Below are 18872 nucleotides of genomic sequence, written 5' to 3'. Positions count from 1 at the left end.
GCCCTGCTAATTTTTAAATTTTTTATAGAGATAGGGTCTTGGTGTGTTGCCCAGGATGGTCTCAAATTCCTGGACTCAAACAGTTCTCCAGCCTTGGCCTCCCAAAGTGCTAGGATTATAGGCATGATAAATCATTTTTTAAAACATCTAGATCAAGCATTGACTAGCAATATGAATGAAATGTAATCTCAAGATTAATCAATAAACTTTGCAAATTTCCATAGTTTGCACCTGCAGCCAATTATTTGTCAGTCTTTTTTCTTTTTTTCTTTTTTTTTTTTTTGAGACAGAGCTTGCTCTGTTGCCCAGGCTGGAATGCAGTGGCATGATCTCAGCTCACTGCAACCTTCTCCTCCTGGGTTCCAGCGATTCTCCTGCCTCAGCCTCCTGAGTAGCTGGGATTAGAGGCACCCGCCACCATACCTGGCTACTGTTTTTGTATTTTTAGTAGAGACGGGGTTTCACCATGTTGGCCAGGCTGGTCGTGAACTCCTGACCTCAGGTGATCCGCCCGCCTTGGCCTCCCAAAGTGCTGGGATTACAGGTGTGAGCCACTGCACCTATTTGTCATTCTTAAACTATGATTCTGTGATTAATGCTCTCTTTGCTAAAGGGATGATTGTGGTTATAAAAATACCAACTTAACTATGGAAGTCAAAGCAGCATTCATAGAGTTGTAGGATTTAAACAAATGACAGTTCTTTCTTTTGGATTGTTTTCTTTTGCTCATGTTAGATTGTCAAAAATGGTATGAGAAGAGATAGACATATGTTCTTCCATTTTACAGATCTTTTGCAACTTTGAATCCAGTTATAGAAAAAATAAATAATATATTTGCTTCTTGGTGTCTACACACACAGCAAACAAGTCCTTCTAAATTATAGTTGGAAAAATACACTAGCCTGTATTAGGTTGAGATAGTTAATTAAATACCGTGCTTTTGGTAAAAGGTAAAGTGGTAGATTAAAGATGGAGAAAATGTTTGAGGTAGATTACAAGTGGTGTTAGTAATAAAACTATTGGCCAGGTGTGGTGGCTCAAGCCTGTAATCCCAGCACTTTGGAGGCCTAGGCAGGTGGATCACGTGAGGTAAGGAGTTGGAGACCAGCCTGGCCAACATGGCGAAACCCCATCTGTACTAAAAATACAAAAAATTAGCCAAGCGTGGTGGCAGGGGGCCTGTAATCCCAGCTACTTGGGAGGCTGAGGCAGGAAAATCGCTTGAACCTGGAGGCAGAGGTTACAGTGAGCCGAGATCACGCCACTGCACTCCAGCCTGGGTGACAAGAGCAAAACTCCATCTCAAAAACACAAAAAGAAAAAAAAAACAACTATTGAGTTTGGCATTCTTACTCAAATTAGAATGGAATTGTGCAAAGCATATATTTGGGCAGCCTAACATGTCTATCAATTTATAAAATAAGTGTACAGCTGGGTAATATGGAGGCTCCATATACTTACGGCCGCTCTAACTCTAACCCATTTTTTCCTCATAGAGAACTTGTTAGAGGTAACAATGCTGCCAAAAAAACAACTTGATTTAATAATAATGGATCAAACTTACTTTATACAAAATCTAATGTTGCAGAAAATACAAGAGATGGAGGAAAGGAGGATTGTGAGAATTGGAGAGTCCATGAAGACATATGCGGAGGTTGATCGGCAGGTGATCCCAATCATTGGGAAGTGCCTGGATGGAATAGTAAAAGCAGCCGAATCAATTGATCAGAAAAATGTAAGTATTGCCATTTGGGCTTCATTGATAACTATTTGCAGACCCATTATTTCTCCCCACCCCCTTTCCATATGACCTCATGTCATCATCTCATGGTGGATAGTTGCTTTTGGTGGTCACACATGCTCTGTGTCTTGGATTTAGCTGTATAACTCCTTTTTTGGAAAACATTTAAGTGGTAAATTGTCCGAGACATGACAGAATTGAATTGAAGTATTTCCTAGAAAAAGGTAAAGGCTTTGTTTCCTCTAAGGCAGGGTTTCTTTCCCTTTCTCTTTTTCTTTTTTTTTTTCTTTTTGAGATGGAATCTCACTCTGTTGCCCAGGCTGGAGTGCAGTGGCATGATCTTGGCTCACTGCAACCTCCACCTCCCGGGTTCAAGCGATTCTTCTGTCTCAGCCTCCTGAGTAGCTGGGACTACAGGCGCCCGCCACCACGCCTGGCCAGTTTTTGTATTTTTAGCAGAGACGGTGTTTCACCATATTGGCCAGGCTGGTCTCGAACTCCTGACCTCAGGTGATCTGCCCGCCTCAGCCTCCCAAAGTGTTGGGATTACAGGTGTGAACCACTGCATCCGGCCAAAACAGGGTTTCTTCAGGCACTTTTGACATCTTAGGCCAGATCATTTTTCTTGTTGGGGGCATTTCAGAATGTTTAGCAGCATCCCTGGCCTCTACTCAGCAGAGGCCAGTAGCACTTCCCGACTTGTGACAATCAAAAATGTCTCCACACGTTGCCACATGTCCTCTGGGAGGGCAAAAGTTTCTCTGGTTGAGATTACTGCTTTAGGGCAGTGTTATCCATTTGAATTCCTAGAGACCTATTTCTCTCTAAAAAATATAAACTAGAACACCAGCATAGGCTTTTACTGTTAATTTGAAGACACAAATATTTAACATAAAAGTTATGCTGCTGGCTGGGCACGGTGGCTCACATTTGTAATCCCAGCACTTTGGGAGACCGGGGCGGGTGGATCACTTGATGCCAGGAGTTCAAGACCAGCCTGGCCAACATGGCAAAACCCCATCTCTACTAAAAATACAAAAATAAGCTGGGCATGGTGGTATGCCCCTGTAGTCCCAGCTACTCGGGAGGCTGAGGCACGATAATTGCTGGAACTCAGGAGGCAGGGGTTGCAGTGAGCCAAGATCACGTCACTACACTCCAGCCTGAGTGACAGAGTGAGACTCTGTCTCAAAAACCAACAAAAAAATCAGAAAACAATAGTTCTAAATTCTAAAAGCTCAAATGAAAAAGCTCAAATGATGGCCTCTGAGAAAATGAAAAAAGCTGGCCAGCTGTGGTAACTCACGCCTGTAGTCCCAGCACTTTGGGAAGCCAAGACGGGCGTATCACCTGAGGTCAAGAAATTGAGACCAGCCTGGCCAACATGGCGAAACCCTATCTATACTAAAAATACAAAAATTAGCTGGGCGTGATGGCACACGCCTGTAATCCCAGCTACTCGGGAGGCTGAGGCAGGAGAATCGCTTAAACCTGGGAGGTGGAGGTTGCAGTGAGCCGAGATCACGCCACTGCACTCCAGCCTGGGTGACAGAGTGAGACTCTGTCTCAAAAACAAACAAAAAAGCTACTAGGAAAAAAGTTATTATCAATCGGTACAATTTCATTAGTTATCATCTGTATGAGGTCATCATAATTCATTGTTTAAAAAGTGTTTGCATGCTTCTGAATGTATTTATATGCTTATGGGTATAATTTCAGGATTCACAGCTGGTAATAGAAGCTTATAAATCAGGGTTTGAGCCTCCTGGAGACATTGAATTTGAGGATTACACTCAGCCAATGAAGCGCACTGTGTCAGATAACAGCCTTTCAAATTCCAGAGGAGAAGGCAAACCAGATCTCAAATTTGGTGGCAAATCCAAAGGAAAGTTATGGCCGTTCATCAAAAAAAATAAGGTACTGATGGTTGGCGTGAAATGAGTTTTCTAAGGTGTGGAGATTTTGACTTGATCTTTTAGTCTTAGAAAAACTAAGATCTTAAACCTGTAGTTTCAGAATGCAGAAGAAAAAGCTAGTGTGCTACTTTATGTTGAGACAGTATTTCTTTTTGGTGGTGGTATCTTTGCCATGGCCCTGTGTCTTATTTCAGATGCATTATCCTCGTACCGTGACTCCCACACTAACAGAGTACTGACCTCTCCACCATTTCGCATCATGCCTTTTCCTCCTTCCTCTCCTAGACTGCTGGTTACCTTGGCTGGGAGAGAGGATGTAGTGGGAAATTCCTGTAACACTTTATCCGCACATCTACTGGAAATTGTTACCATGTTAATAACTTGGTTTTGAACTCATGTTAACATGTGTATCCATGAACATTTTTCATTTTCTTTTCATAGTGCGATACATAGGTGCATGACAGCATTAACCTGGGGACGTAGAATATGGTCAAGGCAGCATTACTGCTTTAACTTTAGAATGACTTACCATTTATTAATTTAAACAGACTGCTGTTTCCACAACCTTAGCAATGAAGGTCTTTCATTTTCTCCCATCAAGCTACGTTAGTTTAGGTGATGTAGAAATATTTACCCTCTGGCTTAAGCTGGTTTAGAATAACTAACTAGAGCTATAGTTTGCATGGGAAAGTCTGCACGAGCTTCTTGTCAGATATTTCTTGCTCTTCTGTCGCATTACTTACTAAACCTCCCAACTCTCATCATATTCTTCATTTAACCACCTCCTACATGTTTTCTTTTGGACCATGGCCTAAAATTTAATTGTTCGTGTTTTACTTGCGTTGGATTTCAAATATTATTTGATGCTTATTTTTGTTTTGTGTCTTCTTGTTTCTGATTTTTACTCTGTCACGGCTCCATCTCTTACATGTAGCTTATGTCCCTTTTAACATCCCCCCATCAGCCTCCCCCTCCCCCTCCTGCCTCTGCCTCACCCTCTGCTGTTCCCAACGGCCCCCAGTCTCCCAAGCAGCAAAAGGAACCCCTCTCCCACCGCTTCAACGAGTTCATGACCTCCAAACCCAAAATCCACTGCTTCAGGAGCCTAAAGCGTGGGGTAAGTTCTGCTCCGGAATCCTGTCTCTCTGGCGTGCTTTTGTTGCATGTTTGGTTCTGCATAACTAATTTTGTTTGTGAATGAATCCATTGTGTTTTCCCATAACATATAAAAAAGTTAAAAAAAAAAAAAAAGAAAAAAAAACCATTACAGCTAGAAAGAAAAGCCAGAAAGAGGAGGAAAGAAAGAAGGAAGCAGGGTGGTTGGAAGAAAGGAGAAAACCAGGCAGCCCAGAGTTCTGTTTGTTTCTTTTTTTTTTCTTTCTTTCTTTTTCTGACTGAGTCTCGCTCTGTCACCAGGTTGGAGTGCAGTGGAGCGATCTCGGCTCACTGCAACCTCCACCTCCCGGGTTTAAACGATTCTCCTGCCTCAGCCTCCCGATTAGCTGGGATTACAGGCATACGCCACCACACCCAGCTAATTTTTGTATTTTTAGTAGAGACAGTATTTCACCATGTTGGCCAGGATGGTCTCGATCTCTTGGCCTTGTGATCCACCCGCCTCAGCCTTACAACGTGCTGGGATTACAGGTGTGAGCCACTGCGCCCGGCCTTTTTCTTTTTGTTTCTAGTACATTTTGGAAGGACTTTACCCCTCTTCCTCTTTAAAGCATCCAAATCATGAATTTTTTACCTTAATTTTACCAAAAAAAGAAACTTAAATTTCATTTCTAAAACTAGCGACCTGAGGCTGGGCGTGATGGCTCACACCTGTAATCCTAGCACTTTGGGATGCCAAGGCAGGAGGATTGCTTGAGCTCAGGAGTTCAAAACCAGCTTGGACAACATAGTGAGACCCCCATCTCTTAAAAAATATATAAAAATAAATAGGACAAGCACAGTGTCTCATGCCTGTAATCCTGGCATTTTGGAAGGCCGAGGCAAGAAGATTGCTTGAGCTCACGAGTTCAAGACCAGCCAGGACAACACAGTCAAACCCCATCTCTAAAAAAAAAATAAGTAAATAAATAATAAAAACATAAAACTAGCAACCCATGAGATGAGGAATTGGAAGTGACTGTGTAAGTCAGAAAATATTGCCTTAATAACTTACTGAAGCAATGTGAGTGTAATGAAGATACTTACCTGAGCTACCCCTCAGGGTTGAAAGGAGAAGAGTCATAAGTCATAGTGGTTTCATTCGCTATTTTAGTGAGATTATATGATGTTGATAAAATATCTGTTGATTGGAAGAGGCCTGATGCAGAATTTCTCTTTAAAGGATGAAACAATAAAAGCAGCTGACACTTACTGAGCGCTTATTGTGTGCAAAACTCTGTTCTGTGTGCTTATTGACTTTTTTCCAGCCACCCTATGAAGCCCAGGTAGCACTCATATTAACTTATTTTACTGTAAGGAAATTGAGGCATAAAAAGCTGAAGGTGGGAATATACAGAGCCGGGATTTAGATCAGGGGAGTCTGATTACAGAGTCAGAGATTCTGTGACATCCACATTCAGGGAGAAACTACTGTATTGACTCGTAAGTGGATGTTATTAAGATTGAAGTCTGCTGTCCTCATTAAGATTGATGTGCTTACATCACAGAGATAATGGAATTGATGCAGCCATCCGATGTAGATACCAGTTTCGTTTATAGAGAAAGATTGGCATAAAGCAATGTGTAGATTCCCAGATCATTCTCAATGGCCAGTCTAGTCTCAGTCTTCCCGAAATATCTTTTATAATGAATATAATGAGTAAACAGATCTTTAGACCGGGCCCAGTGGCCCACGCCTGTAATCCCAGCAGCGTTAACATATCCAGTAAGGTTTGCTCCTTTTTTTTTTTTTTTAAATCCTACCCTGTGGGAGTTGCAATACAGTTGTAGTGGAATGCTTTCTTGTACAAACATAAGTTTTACTTTTCCCTTCTCTTGGACTCTCCAGTCAACTGACAGTTGGGTTACTTCTTTCCAAATAGTACCTGGTAGTGCCCCAAAGCCAGAGGTGGATGCCACCCTTTCTTGAGTGTCAACTGACACATTGGCATGGGAAAAGATTCTAAACTACAACTGATTAACTAGAGGAGAGATGTCCTTCTTAGACTTGGAATCAACCGCTGGTTACCAGTAAAAGAATAACAGTAGTCATTGTTAACCTGACAATCATATTTCCACAAAAACAACTCTGTGTAAAAAAGAGGCCTGGCACAGAGGCTCATGCCCGTAATCCCAGCACTTTGGGAGGCCGAGGCGGGCGGATCACCTGAGGTCAGTAGTTTGAGACCAGCCTGACCAACATGGTGAAACCCCGTCTCTACTAAAAATACAGAAATTAGCTGGACATGGTTAATGTCCGGCTAATTACAGGCGGGTGCCTGTAATCCCAGCTACTCGGGTGACTGAGGCAGGAGAATCGCTTGAACCTAGGAAGCAGAGGTTGCAGTGAGCCAAGATCGCGCCATTGCACTCCAGCCTGGATGACAGAGCAAGACTCTGTCTCAAAAAAAAAAAAAAAAAAAAAAAAAAAGAAAAAAAAAAACATGAAAAAATAGCCAGGCATGGTGGCATGTGCCTGTAGTCCTAGTGGAGGCTGAGATGGGAGGATTGCTGGAGCCTAGGAGGCAGAGGTTGCAGTAAGCTGAGATATACCACTGCACTCCAGCCAGGGCAACAGAGTGAGACCCTTTCTCCAAAAAAAAAAAAAAAAAGTAAAGAATGTAAATACATAATTGATAACAAGGTTATTATCAATGCTTTTTAAAAATAGGGGACAAAACAATATTTCCTTATATGCAGAGTTCCTTTAATATGAGAATCTCAAATTTATAGTTGGTAGAATTATCTTGAATTATCTTGCTTTAATGCTATCTATCGTATCAGATTAAGAATTAGAAATGTAATTTCCTAAAGATGAGAAAAAAGCCGTTGTTGGAAGGCAGAATACAGCTTCAAAAGTGGATGATGGATTGAGCTGAGATGTATAAGTAGGACTTGAGTAACCTGCAGCTTCTTGGCTCAACGATGCTGGCGTTTAGAACTCCACTCATTGTTAATCTAAGAATTTCCAAGACAAGGGTGTTTTTGCTAGACTGAAAGTTTCATGTGAACTGTCAGTTAACCCATCTCTGCCACTTTACCAAATACTCATGTGTTATATTTATATATTATCTCTGTATTTTTTTGGACTCTCATGATGAATATTCATGATTGTTTACCATTTGTTTATGTGTCTATTCCAGTTTTCTCTTAACATTACATAGTCTGTTGGCCAAAAATGGTTTGTGAATCTGTGGTTCATGATATTCTCTTAACTATTTAGAAAAAGACCAAAGAATTCAGTAATCAATAAATGTAAGAAAAGGATAGTTAGAAAAAGATAAGCTGGGCGCTGTGGCTCACACCTGTAATCCCAGCACTTTGGGAGGCTGAGGTGGGTGGATCACGAGGTCAGGAGTTTGAGACCAACCTGACCAACACGGTGAAACCCCGTCTCTACTAAAAATACAAAAATTAGCTGGGCATGGTGGTGCCTACCTGTAATCCCAGCTACTTAGGAGGCTGAGGCAGGAGAATCGCTTGAACCCAGGAGGTGGAGGTTGCAGTGAGCCAAGATGGTGCCACTGCACTCCAGCCTGGGTGACAGAGTGAGACTCCGTCTAAAAAACAAAACAAAACAAAACAAAATTAACACTTAAAACAGTGAAATGGGAATGGGAAACTGGTTCTTTTGATGATTTAAAGGAAAATCTCTGTTTTACCATAATCAGCAATACGAATTTTATTTCTTACTCCTCAAACGTGTGCTCAGCAAATCTTTGTTAAAAAAAATTTCCCAAATGATGAGTTTATTTTCCTGAGGTTAAACCACATACATATACCCACTAGAAGCAATCATAAAGAAATAGAGAAATAGTTTTGCTTCCCTCACTTTTGGTCAATCTGTTCTTAGGGTCAGAATTAATGTTCCTTCCTCTAGGACATAGCAGCGCAAAAAAAGAGGAAGCACAAGCTCAAAAAACAAATCTAAAGTTTGGAGAAATAGATTTCATTTTTAAGCAGTCTCAACATGGATCTTGCATGGGACATCCATGGCATGGCTGACAGCTTCCGTGACCAAAATGGTACAGCCCTTCCTACCTTCTCATTTATTCTACTTTGTAACTTAACACTATTATGCCAACGATAATTTAACTAGAAAAAGTTCCTGAGAGAATAACAAATCTGTGATTTTATTATGTCTTTTAATTTATCATGTTTTGCAGCTTTCAGATTCAGATGTCAATTATTTGTTTCTATTATCAGAGTATATAAATCCCATGCAAACATACCTCAGCATAACTGATTTTGTTTCTAAATAATTAAACAGGATAAAATGTTATTTGTTGTAAGCTGTTGACATTTGTAAGGAAATTTTGTTTCACTGAATATGTTTAAAGATGCCGCCACAGCATTAACCATTATTTCATTTTTACATAAGTTGAAGAAAAATGAAACTAGATAGCATGTTCTCCATTTGCAGTCTACAAAGGGGAATTTTATTGCTTAAATTAAGGTTTCATTTTCTGGCCTGTGCAAGAGACTTCTATATCTAAAATATGGACGTACGTTTTTCATATTTTAGAGTTCATTGTATGGAAAAATACCATCAAAGTTGACCAAAAGATTTTGAAAATCCTTACCAGTTGTTTGTCATATGTTAAAGTCTTATGGTTAATTTTATTTATTTTATCTTGTTCTCTTGCTGGTTATTGGCAGACTCAGTCTTTCTGTTTTCACAAAGAACTCATGAAGAGGACAATAGGGAAACCCACGTATGCCTTTGAGGCTAGGGACTATGTTGTAAGTTCACCTGTGATGGCCAGGTCATACAGTCATGGCACAGCCACTAACCCCATTCACAGCACCAAGACTGGGGACCCAGAGGCACTTGTTTCGCTTCCACACTACGAAATGAAATTCTTAATTGAGAGAACTGGACACCAGGAAAAAAAAAAAAAAAAAGAAAAGCCTAATGGTATAAATTCAACCATATGGAACTTTATCCGAAAAGCTTGCATGAATAAAGGAAGCAAACTTTCTAATAACAGTGGTGAGCTGAGCTTGTTTTTTTGTTTTTTTTTGTTTGTTTTTCTCTTTTCATTCTAGTTCTGGTAAAATCTTTAAAGGGACTGTGACTGCCGTCTGAGATGTCATTGGGTATGACTTTACCGCAGAATTTCACGCATAAAACACAGCTGCAGTGCATGGTCACGGGAGAGTGACGCCCTTACAGACGGCAGTGTAGCTCAGTCACCCATATCCGTGTTTGTAAAAAATGGATCCATAAGGGAGTTGTGCCCTAAAGCTTGGAGAACAAACAAACAAATCAAGGAAGCGTGAGCGATTTCCTAGCACAGTAAAATGATTTTGCTTCTCTCTATATATCTATATATTTATTTTCACTGTCCCCTTTCTTTGTACTTGAGGTTAGTACTGTGACTGTCCAATAACACATGGACCCGCCCGGGCTGTGTTCCCCATGTGTTATTGACGCTTGTGGCTCCCACGGCTCTTTAACTGTCGCCTGAAACTGACAGCTTTTTAATTCTTCAGGTGTCTAGCAATGCACTTAATGAAATCTTCAAAATTATTATTTTCGCCAATGAGTTCGCTTTCTAATTTTAAGAGAAATTCTAATTGGCTGGCTTACAACTTCAGACTGAAAACCAGTATATAATGATTAAAAAGAAATTCCACGCACTGTGATGGCACTTCTTGTATTAATAGATCATCCGTCACAAATAAAATCGAATTTGTCTGAGAATTTGGCATTTCCTATTCACTGGGGATTTCTGTTCAATCCTAATGACTCGTTTTTACTATGAAGTGTTATAACCTTCCTATACAATATTTTGAGGTGAGAACTCTGTCTATGGAATGCTTAAGAAAGAATATATAACTTTGCGTAAAGTAGCCGAGTAGAGAGCAAATAGTGTAATCTAGTTGAAATGTTAGTTCTTTGAATTAGCAATGTTTAGACAATAATGTGTGAGAAAATATCTGTATATGATAGTGTGCCTTGTAGAAAAGATACTTGGAGTTTTCTGCTGTGCACCATAAGTCTTGTCTGTGCGTACGATGAATTCCAGTTGTGATAAGTAGATCTGTGCTCAAGTTCACAGGCGGGCTGGAATCACTGTAGACTGCCCATGTCAGACAGTCAGGAATGTGACTGTATGTGCCATTTTCCCTCTGCAAAAGTTTGTCTTTGTTTCTTTCCTTTAAAATTTCATGTTTCTATATAGGGACAATTTATTTAAAAGGTTATTTTTTATTTACAAAGAAGTGTCAACTTTGAATCAATCTTAAATTAAGAATTAGTTTTTTAGGCTGCGTGTGGTGGCTCACACCTGTGATCCCAGCACTTTGGAAGGCTGGGGTGGGTGGATCATTTGAGCTCAGGAGTTCGATATCAACCTGGGCAACGTGGTGAAACCCCCATCTCTACCAAAAAATACAGAACTTAGCCGGACATGGTGGCACGTACCTGTAGTCCCAGCTACTAAGGAGGCTGAGGTGCGAGGATCACTTGAGCTCTAGAGGTTGAGGCTTCAGTTAGCTGGGATTGTGCCACTGTACAACCTGCCCTGTCTCCAAAAACAAAACCAAAAATCAGCAAATTGATAAGTAAATAAATACTTTAAAAAGAGCAGTCACAGCCGGGCATGGTAGCTCACGCCTATAATCCCAGCACTTTGGGAGGCAGGCGGATCACAAGGTCAGGAGTTTGAGCCCAGCCTGACCAACAAGGCAAAACCCCATCTCTACTAAAAATACAAAAAATTAGCTGGGCGTGGTGGCGGGCACCTGTAATCCCAGCTACTCAGGAGGCTGAAGCAGGAAGATGCTTGAACCTGGGGGTCAGAGGTGGCAGTGAGCTGAGATTGCGCCACTGCACTCCAGCCTGGGCGATAGTGCAAGACACTGTCTCAAAAAAGAGCAGTCACAGTGGATAATTCTCCAAATACCTAACCCCTATGGACAGGGCTCAGAGTTTCACAGAAAGCCTCAGCAGACACCCTCCATGGAGCAAGGGGTGGCACACACTTCTCAAGTGGGAGAGAATGTTGTCCTCTAGCCTGGCTGCGAGAGGCATTCTGGGTCCTGCAGGTAGTTTCTTAGAGCAACGCTAGTCAGGCGTTTGTTACCAATTCACCAATTTCAGACTTTCCCTTCATGTCAATGTTTATATTTATTAAAGCTCCTTAAGATTAAAATATTACTTTCCTGTCATGGAAGTAATTGGTGTTCAGACTTGTTTTAGTCTGTGTAAAACTTTCCATGGGAAATTTGGAGAACAAAAGGTTGTGTGATTATATTTTTTCTTTTCTTTTTTTTTTTTTTGAGAGGGAGTTTCGCTCTTGCTGCCCAGGCTGGAGTGCAATGCGTGACTTCAGCTCACTGCAACCTCCGCCTGCCGGGTTCAAGCGATTCTCCTGCCTCAGCCTCCTGGATAGCTGGGATTACAGGTGTGAACCACCACGCCCGGCTACTATTGTATTTTTGGTAGAGACAGGGTTTCTCCATGTTGGCCAGGCTGGTCTCAAACTCCTGACCTTAGGTGATCCACCTGCCTCGGCCTCCCAAAGTGCTGGGATTACAGGCGTAAGCCACCGCACCCGGCCCTGTATTTTTTCTTTGATAGTCATTATGTGTCACTGACTATAAGCTTACTTTAATTTACATCTAGGCTGAGGTGGCCAATACAGGCCTGTAACAGAAACCCTCCTTTTCTATCTGATCTTTGGCTCTAGCAATGTGGAGCCTAAGAAAAATTTTATTAGGAAGCAGCCCTTCTTGTGAACTTTTGCACAGATCTGCTACGAGTCATTTTTATAAATCAGCGGGTAGACGTGTGTGTTATTTTAATATGGCGGAACTGACCAAGTTCCTCTTCTTCTGATGTGTTGTTGTTTTTTTTTTCTCTTTCTCTCTCTCTTTCTCTCTATTTTTCCCATACCTCTCCAATTTTTACATGAAGCTTTCTCTCAAGCTGGTAAGCACAATTGTTCCATGCATGTCCTGAGTCTAATCAGGTTTTCTGGCGTGTCTTTTACGAATGCTATGCCATGCACAACATACCTTCAAAGTTAACTTGGTTTGTGTTTCTCTTACGTGTGCTTTTGTTGGTGTTTCCTTATTAGACTTCTTGGATACAAAGGTCCAGAATCTAATAGAGGTGATCTTAATCTTTTCAAGTTGCTAAGAAAATTAACATTTAACTCACGACTTGGTGTTATTACTGGGGCCTTAAGAGGAGGACAAATGTTAATAAAGTGCCTATATAAATATGAACGTAAAGGCCGGGCGCAGTGGCTCACGCCTGTAATCCTAGCACTTTGGGAGGCCAAGGCGGGTGGATTACCTGAGCTCAGGAGTTCGAGACCAGCCCGGGCAACACGGTGAAACCCCGTCTCTATGAAAAAACAAAAAATTAGCCGGGCGTGGCAGCGTGCGCCTGTAGTCCCAGCTACGCGGGAGGCCGAGGCAGAGAACTGCTTGAACCTGGGAGGTGAAGGGTGCAGTGAGCCGAGATTGTACCATTGGACTCCAGCTTGGGTGACAGAGCAAGACTCCGTCTCCAAATATATATATATATGAACGTAAATATTAAATCTTGGGGGGGTGTCTGTTGGATCATTTTGAATAAAAGTAAATTTAATAGTTGAAAAATGTTCCTATTTGAGAACCATAGAAGTAGGTGAAAAAATCTGGGGGCCTGGAGGAGCTGTGCAGGAATGATCCCAGCCAGCAGCTGCTACCCAGGTTTGAGGCCACTGTGGGAATGGAAGACTGTGGAATCTTTATGGCGTGACGTAGATATGTTGGTGCCTTGTGCATAGCTGATTCAAGAGGCCACAAGATGATTTCATGGATAGTGAAAAGAGCCTCCTAAGCTTTTTTAGAATTATTCACTCAGTGTTTTTTGTCGTTTCTACTTAATTGTATATGCCTAGTCAACAGTCAAACTAATCATTAAATTTATTAAAAGTAACTAACATAACCTATAACTATACTTCAAATATGTATAATAGTTTCATAGTCTTCTCAAGCTCCACAGCTAAGAATATCCTAAAATAATGGACAGTGACCAACTGTGACAGTTCAACTAGGAGTAAGATCAGTACTATAAGCACACTATTGATAACCCAGGATAGTATTTTATGGTGGTATATATATATAGACGTGTGTATGTATACACATGTATGTATATACATAATTTTTTCAACATGACTCAGTATTTGGTAATGGACCCAACCTTAAAGAGTATTTTATTAAATTAAACATTTCTTAGGCTGTGAAATAAAATCCTGAGAAGAGTCTTTGATTAAGGTCTCTACGTGAAGGAAAGAGATCTAGATATGTAAATGAACTACAAGTTCATCCGCAGTATGAACTTGGGAGAAACTGGATCTATTGACTAGGAGGCCTTCTCAGCTGCCAGGGTTTCCTTATTTCCCTTTATTCATTGTTTTTCTGGGTGCTAGGAGCAAAAAAATATTTTTAGGCAGTCTTTCTGTTTGAAATACAAATTATTTTACCAACTTGGTATTGAATTGTTGCTTTACACCATTACTCTGAAGGCAGCAAAGAAGTGAAGTGCTGGCTGGGCACAGTGGTTCATGCCTGGAATCCCAGTGCTTTGGAAGGTTGAGGCAGGAAGATTGCCTGAGCCCAGGAGTTCAAGGTTGCAGTGAGCTATCATTGCGCCACTGCACTCCAGCCTGGGTGACAGAGTGAGACCATGTCTCAAAAAAAAAAAGACAAAAGAAAAAAGATGTGGGACCAGGTGTGGTGGCTCACACCTGTAATCTCTGCATTTTGGGAGGTGGGGCAGGCGGATCACTTGCGCCCAAGAGTTCTAGAGCAGCCTGAGCAGCATGGTGAAACCTGACTCTAAAAAAAAATACAAAAATTAGCGGGGCATGGTGGTCTGTGCCTGTGGTCCCAGCCATACTGGAGGCTGAGGCAGGAGGATTGATTGAGCCCAGGAGGTCGAGGCTGCTCCAGCCTTGGGTGATAGAATGAAACCCTGTCTCAAAAAAAAACTATAAAGCAAAACAAAACAAAAACCCCAAAATCTGAAGAGGTAGTATTACACGGAGCTTGTGCTCTTTTGGGGTGGGGGGAAGTTGTCAACAAGCAAGGGTTTGATTTTTTTTCTTTCAGGAGACAGAGTCTTGCTCTGTCCCCCAGGCTGGAGTGCAGTGGCGCGATCTCAGCTCCCTGCAACCTCCACCTCCTGGGTTCAACCGATTCTCATGCCTCAGCCTCTCAAGTAGCTGGGATTATAGGGGCGTGCCATCACACCCGGCTAATTTTTGTATTTTTAGTAGAGATGGGGTTTCACCATGCTGGCCAGGCTGATCTCGAGCTCCTGACCTCAGGTGATCCGCCCACCTCAGCCTCCCACAGTGCTGGGATTACATGCGTGAGCCACCAGGCCCGGCCAGGTTTGATTTCATTAGTACATAGAACAAGGTTCTCTTACAGAACTCCAGCCACTTAAAACATAGGTACATGTACATGACCCTCTCTTCCCATACCAACTCCTCCTGTTATGGCCTGTCTTTGTTGTTTTCTTATCTATTTATAAGTCATCAGTACAGTGTGTTTTACTGATAGATTTCTTTGCACCTGTTTATACACCTGCACAGAGGCTAAAGCTGTTGTCCAATGTGGTAGCCACTTACCACATGTGGCTATTGAGTTTTTTTTTTTTTTTTTTTGAGACGGAGTCTCGCTCTGTGCCCAGCTGGATGCAGTGCGCATCTCGCTCCTGCAGCTCCCTCCCGGTTCACGCCATTCTCCTGCTCAGCCTCTCCGAGTAGCTGGACTACAGGCCCCCCACCCGGCTATTTTTGTATTTTTAGTAGAGAGGTTCACGTGTCTCGATCTCCTGACTCGTGATCCCCCCTCGCCTCCCAAGTGCTGGATTACAAGCGTGAGCCACCGCGCCGCCTGTTTTTGTTTTTGTTTTGAGATGGAGTCTCGCTCTGTCACCGAGGATGGAGTGCAGTGGCATGATCCTGGCTCACTGCATCCTCCGCCTCCCGGGTTGAAGCGTTTCTCCTGATTCAGCCTCCCGAGTAGCTGGGATTACAGGCATGTGCCATCATGCCTGGCTAATTTTTGTATTTTTGTAGCGACGGGGTTTCACCATGTTGGCCAGGCTGGTCTTGAACTCCTGACCTCAGGTGATCCGCCCACCTTGGCCTCCCAAAGTGCTGGGATTACAGGTGTGAGCCACCACACCCAGCCGCTATTGAGTTTTAATTAATTAAAATTAAATAAATTTTTAAAAATTCCGTTCCACAATTTCACCAGCCACATTTCAGATGCTTCACAGCCACACGTGGCTTCTGTGTTGGAAAGCGCGGCCATGGAACACTCACAGCACATAGCAAGGCTCAGCACATATTAATGAGGTGAACGTTGACCACTTGCCAGATTTCGTGACTTTTTTTTGTTGTTGTTTTTTTTGAGATGGAGTTTCGCTCATGTTGCCCAGGCTGGAGTGCGCAGTGGCGCAATCTCGGCTCACCACAACCTCCACCTCCCGGGTTCAAGCGATTTTCCTGCCTCAGCCTCCCGAGTAGCTGGGATTACAGATGGGCGCCACCATGCCTGGCTAATTTTGTATTTTTAGTAGAGACGGGGTTTTTCCATGTTGGCCAGGCTGGTCTCAAACTCCCGAACTCAGGTGATCCACCTGCCTCGGCCTCCCAAAGTGCCAAGATTACAGGCATGAGCTACCACGCCTGGCCTAGATTTCCTGATTTCTGAAGCAGTGTATCTTAACATTGTGTTTTGTTGTATTCCAGCTTTTAAAAAATTCTCAGTTCTGGAAAACATGCTCGTTTGATAAAATTCAAACCGTTTTTCCTCTGCTGTTCCACTATGACAATCAACACAGAAGATTTCTGTGACCAAATATGTGGAGGTTTCCCCTATATATCAAGCAGCAGACACCAGCTGGGTGTCCTTTAATTCAATTCCATTCTGATGCTATCTACCTGGAGATAGTGGCTGATCCTGAGGGTTAAGGGCTCAGTCCCGCAGGACCGCCCCTCCTTCCCACCAGTCGCAAGTCCAGGCTTCCAGAACTTCTGATGGGCTAGCTTCAAGTTGGGGTTCCCATGACCCCCTCTTTGGGTTCAACTAATTTGCAGGAGCATCTCACAGAACTCAGGGAAACACTTATTTTTACTAGTTTGTTTTTGGGTTTTTTTTTCTTTTTTTTTTTTTTGAGACAGAGTCTCACCCGTCGCCCAGGCTGGAATATAATGGCGTGATCTTGGCTCACCACAACCTCTTCCTCCCAGGTTCAAGCAATTCTCCTGCCTCAGCCTCCCGAGTAGCTGGAACTACAGGCGCCTGCCACCACGCTCGGCTAATTTTTTGTGTCTTTAGTCGAGACAGGGTTTCTCTATGTTGGCCTGCCTCAGCCTCCCAAAGTGCTGGGATTACAGGCGTAAGCCACCGCACCTGGCCACCACATTTACTGGTTTATTACAAAGGATATTATAAAAGATACAGATGAAGAGATGCTTAGGGCGAGGTATGGGGGAGGGGGCACAGAGTGTCCATGCCCTCCCGGGGCAGCCACTCCCTAGGAATCTCCCCAAAAACCCTGTCCTCTTGGGCCTTTTATGAGACTTCATCAGATAGACATGATTGAAGCATGGACAACCATGTGGAAATGAGATTGGTCAGAAAGGGCCTGATCGCATCCTGATAGATCAGGTAGGGACACCCAGCAGGGCCTGTCTGTGCAGATTCTTGTTGGCCTCCCTGTGCAGCCTTCCTTCCTTCAGGGTATGGGGCAGGATCCTCATGAAGCCTCTTGAATGAGGATCATATGGCCACAATCAGAGTGGAGGTCAGATAGAGAGATCCTGTTTTCTGAGGTCGAAAGTGCTCTGATATTTTAACAAAAGACTGTAGCAAGAGGCCGCGTGTGGTGGCTCATTCCTGTAATCCCAGGACTTTGGGAGCCCGAGGTGGGCAGATCGCCTGAGGTCGGGAGTTCGAGACCAGCCTGACCAACGTGGTGAACTCCATAATCCACAATAATCCAGTTTCCAAATAAATATTGTAGCGCCATAGTATATGGAAAACAAGTCTTTATTCTTGTGTTAAAGGTTAGTTTTGCTTCATCTTAGATTTAGAGTCAAATTAAACTTCTTTGGTTTGCTATTAGGAATAGTCACTTCCATTCTGGTTTCACTCAACTCTTATCTCTAACACACACACACACACACACACACACATTAGAGAGTCACTCAGTGTGTCTGATGATTGTGTCTTTGAGAACATTAGCTGAAAGGTCTTTGCGTGGCCTTTTGTGGTCAACTATTTGCTGAATCACACACTTCCCAGCACATCACCCTGGCATTTTATCATAATCAGCCTAGGAACCCAGTCACAAGCCCCCATGTAAGCTGCTTGGCAAATGCAACTTGCTTCTGGAATTACATTAACTGGGTCTCTTCTTTCTACCCTGCCCCAAGCCTGCCTTGCCCTTGTTTCAAAAGAATTGAGGGTTTAAAGTAAAATCTCTTTTCTAAATGCTCTGGCTTATCCCTAGTTATTTGAAGAAATTTCTCTCTCCTTTTTTTTTTTTTTTTTTGAGATGGAGTCTCGCAGTGTCGCCCGGGCTGGAGTACAGTGGCGTGATCTCGGCTCACTGCAACCTCCGCTTCCCGGGTTCAAGCGATTCTCCTGCCTCAGCCTCCCAAGTAGCTGGGATTACAGGCGCCCGCCACCACACCCAGCTAATTTTTTATATTTTTAGTAGAGACGGAGTTTCACTTTGTTGGCCAGGCTGGTCCCAAACTCCTGACCTCATGATTCACCCACCTCGGCCTCCCAAAGTGCTGGGATTACAGGCATGAGCCACCGCGCCCGGCACGAAATTTCTCTCTCTTTATGAACATAGCCTCACTTAAGTAAAGCACTTGACACCACAATGTAGCCACAGCTTTCTAACAAGTAAGCATATGTCAAAGCCTGAAACTGTTGATACTTTCTCCTTAAAGCTCATGCACAGAGTACAGAGAGCAGTTGCTTTTGAAAAGGGAATCAAGATATCAAAATACAGTTCTTCTGACATT

General features: G+C 42.7%; 1 protein-coding gene across 18 annotated transcripts in view; it reads left to right on the top strand.

The window, feature by feature from the left end:
- The window catches only part of FNBP1 (formin binding protein 1), a 160819-nt gene that overhangs the window by 118920 nt on the left and 23027 nt on the right, over positions 1–18872 (top strand). For 6 of the 18 annotated variants that reach the window (XR_004031448.1, XM_030818016.1, XM_030818015.1 and 3 more), the window contains exons 8-12: positions 1589–1735; positions 3461–3658; positions 4592–4774; positions 9472–9555; positions 12737–12751. Coding sequence is in view for 17 of the 18 variants with exons in the window: in XM_030818016.1 (XP_030673876.1) it covers positions 1589–1735; positions 3461–3658; positions 4592–4774; positions 9472–9555; positions 12737–12751 (627 nt within the window). In the remaining variant the exon portion in view is untranslated. The remainder of the gene's footprint in view (positions 1–1588; positions 1736–3460; positions 3659–4591; positions 4775–9471; positions 9556–12736; positions 12752–18872) is intronic. The other 12 variants (XM_030818021.1, XM_030818019.1, XM_030818018.1 and 9 more) reach the window with 6 other exon arrangements.

The sequence above is a fragment of the Nomascus leucogenys genome, chromosome 8 (assembly GCF_006542625.1).
Source record: "Nomascus leucogenys isolate Asia chromosome 8, Asia_NLE_v1, whole genome shotgun sequence".
Lineage (NCBI taxonomy): Eukaryota > Metazoa > Chordata > Mammalia > Primates > Hylobatidae > Nomascus > Nomascus leucogenys.
Note: the sequence above shows the minus strand (reverse complement) of the source record. Positions and strands in the feature narration are given on the sequence as shown.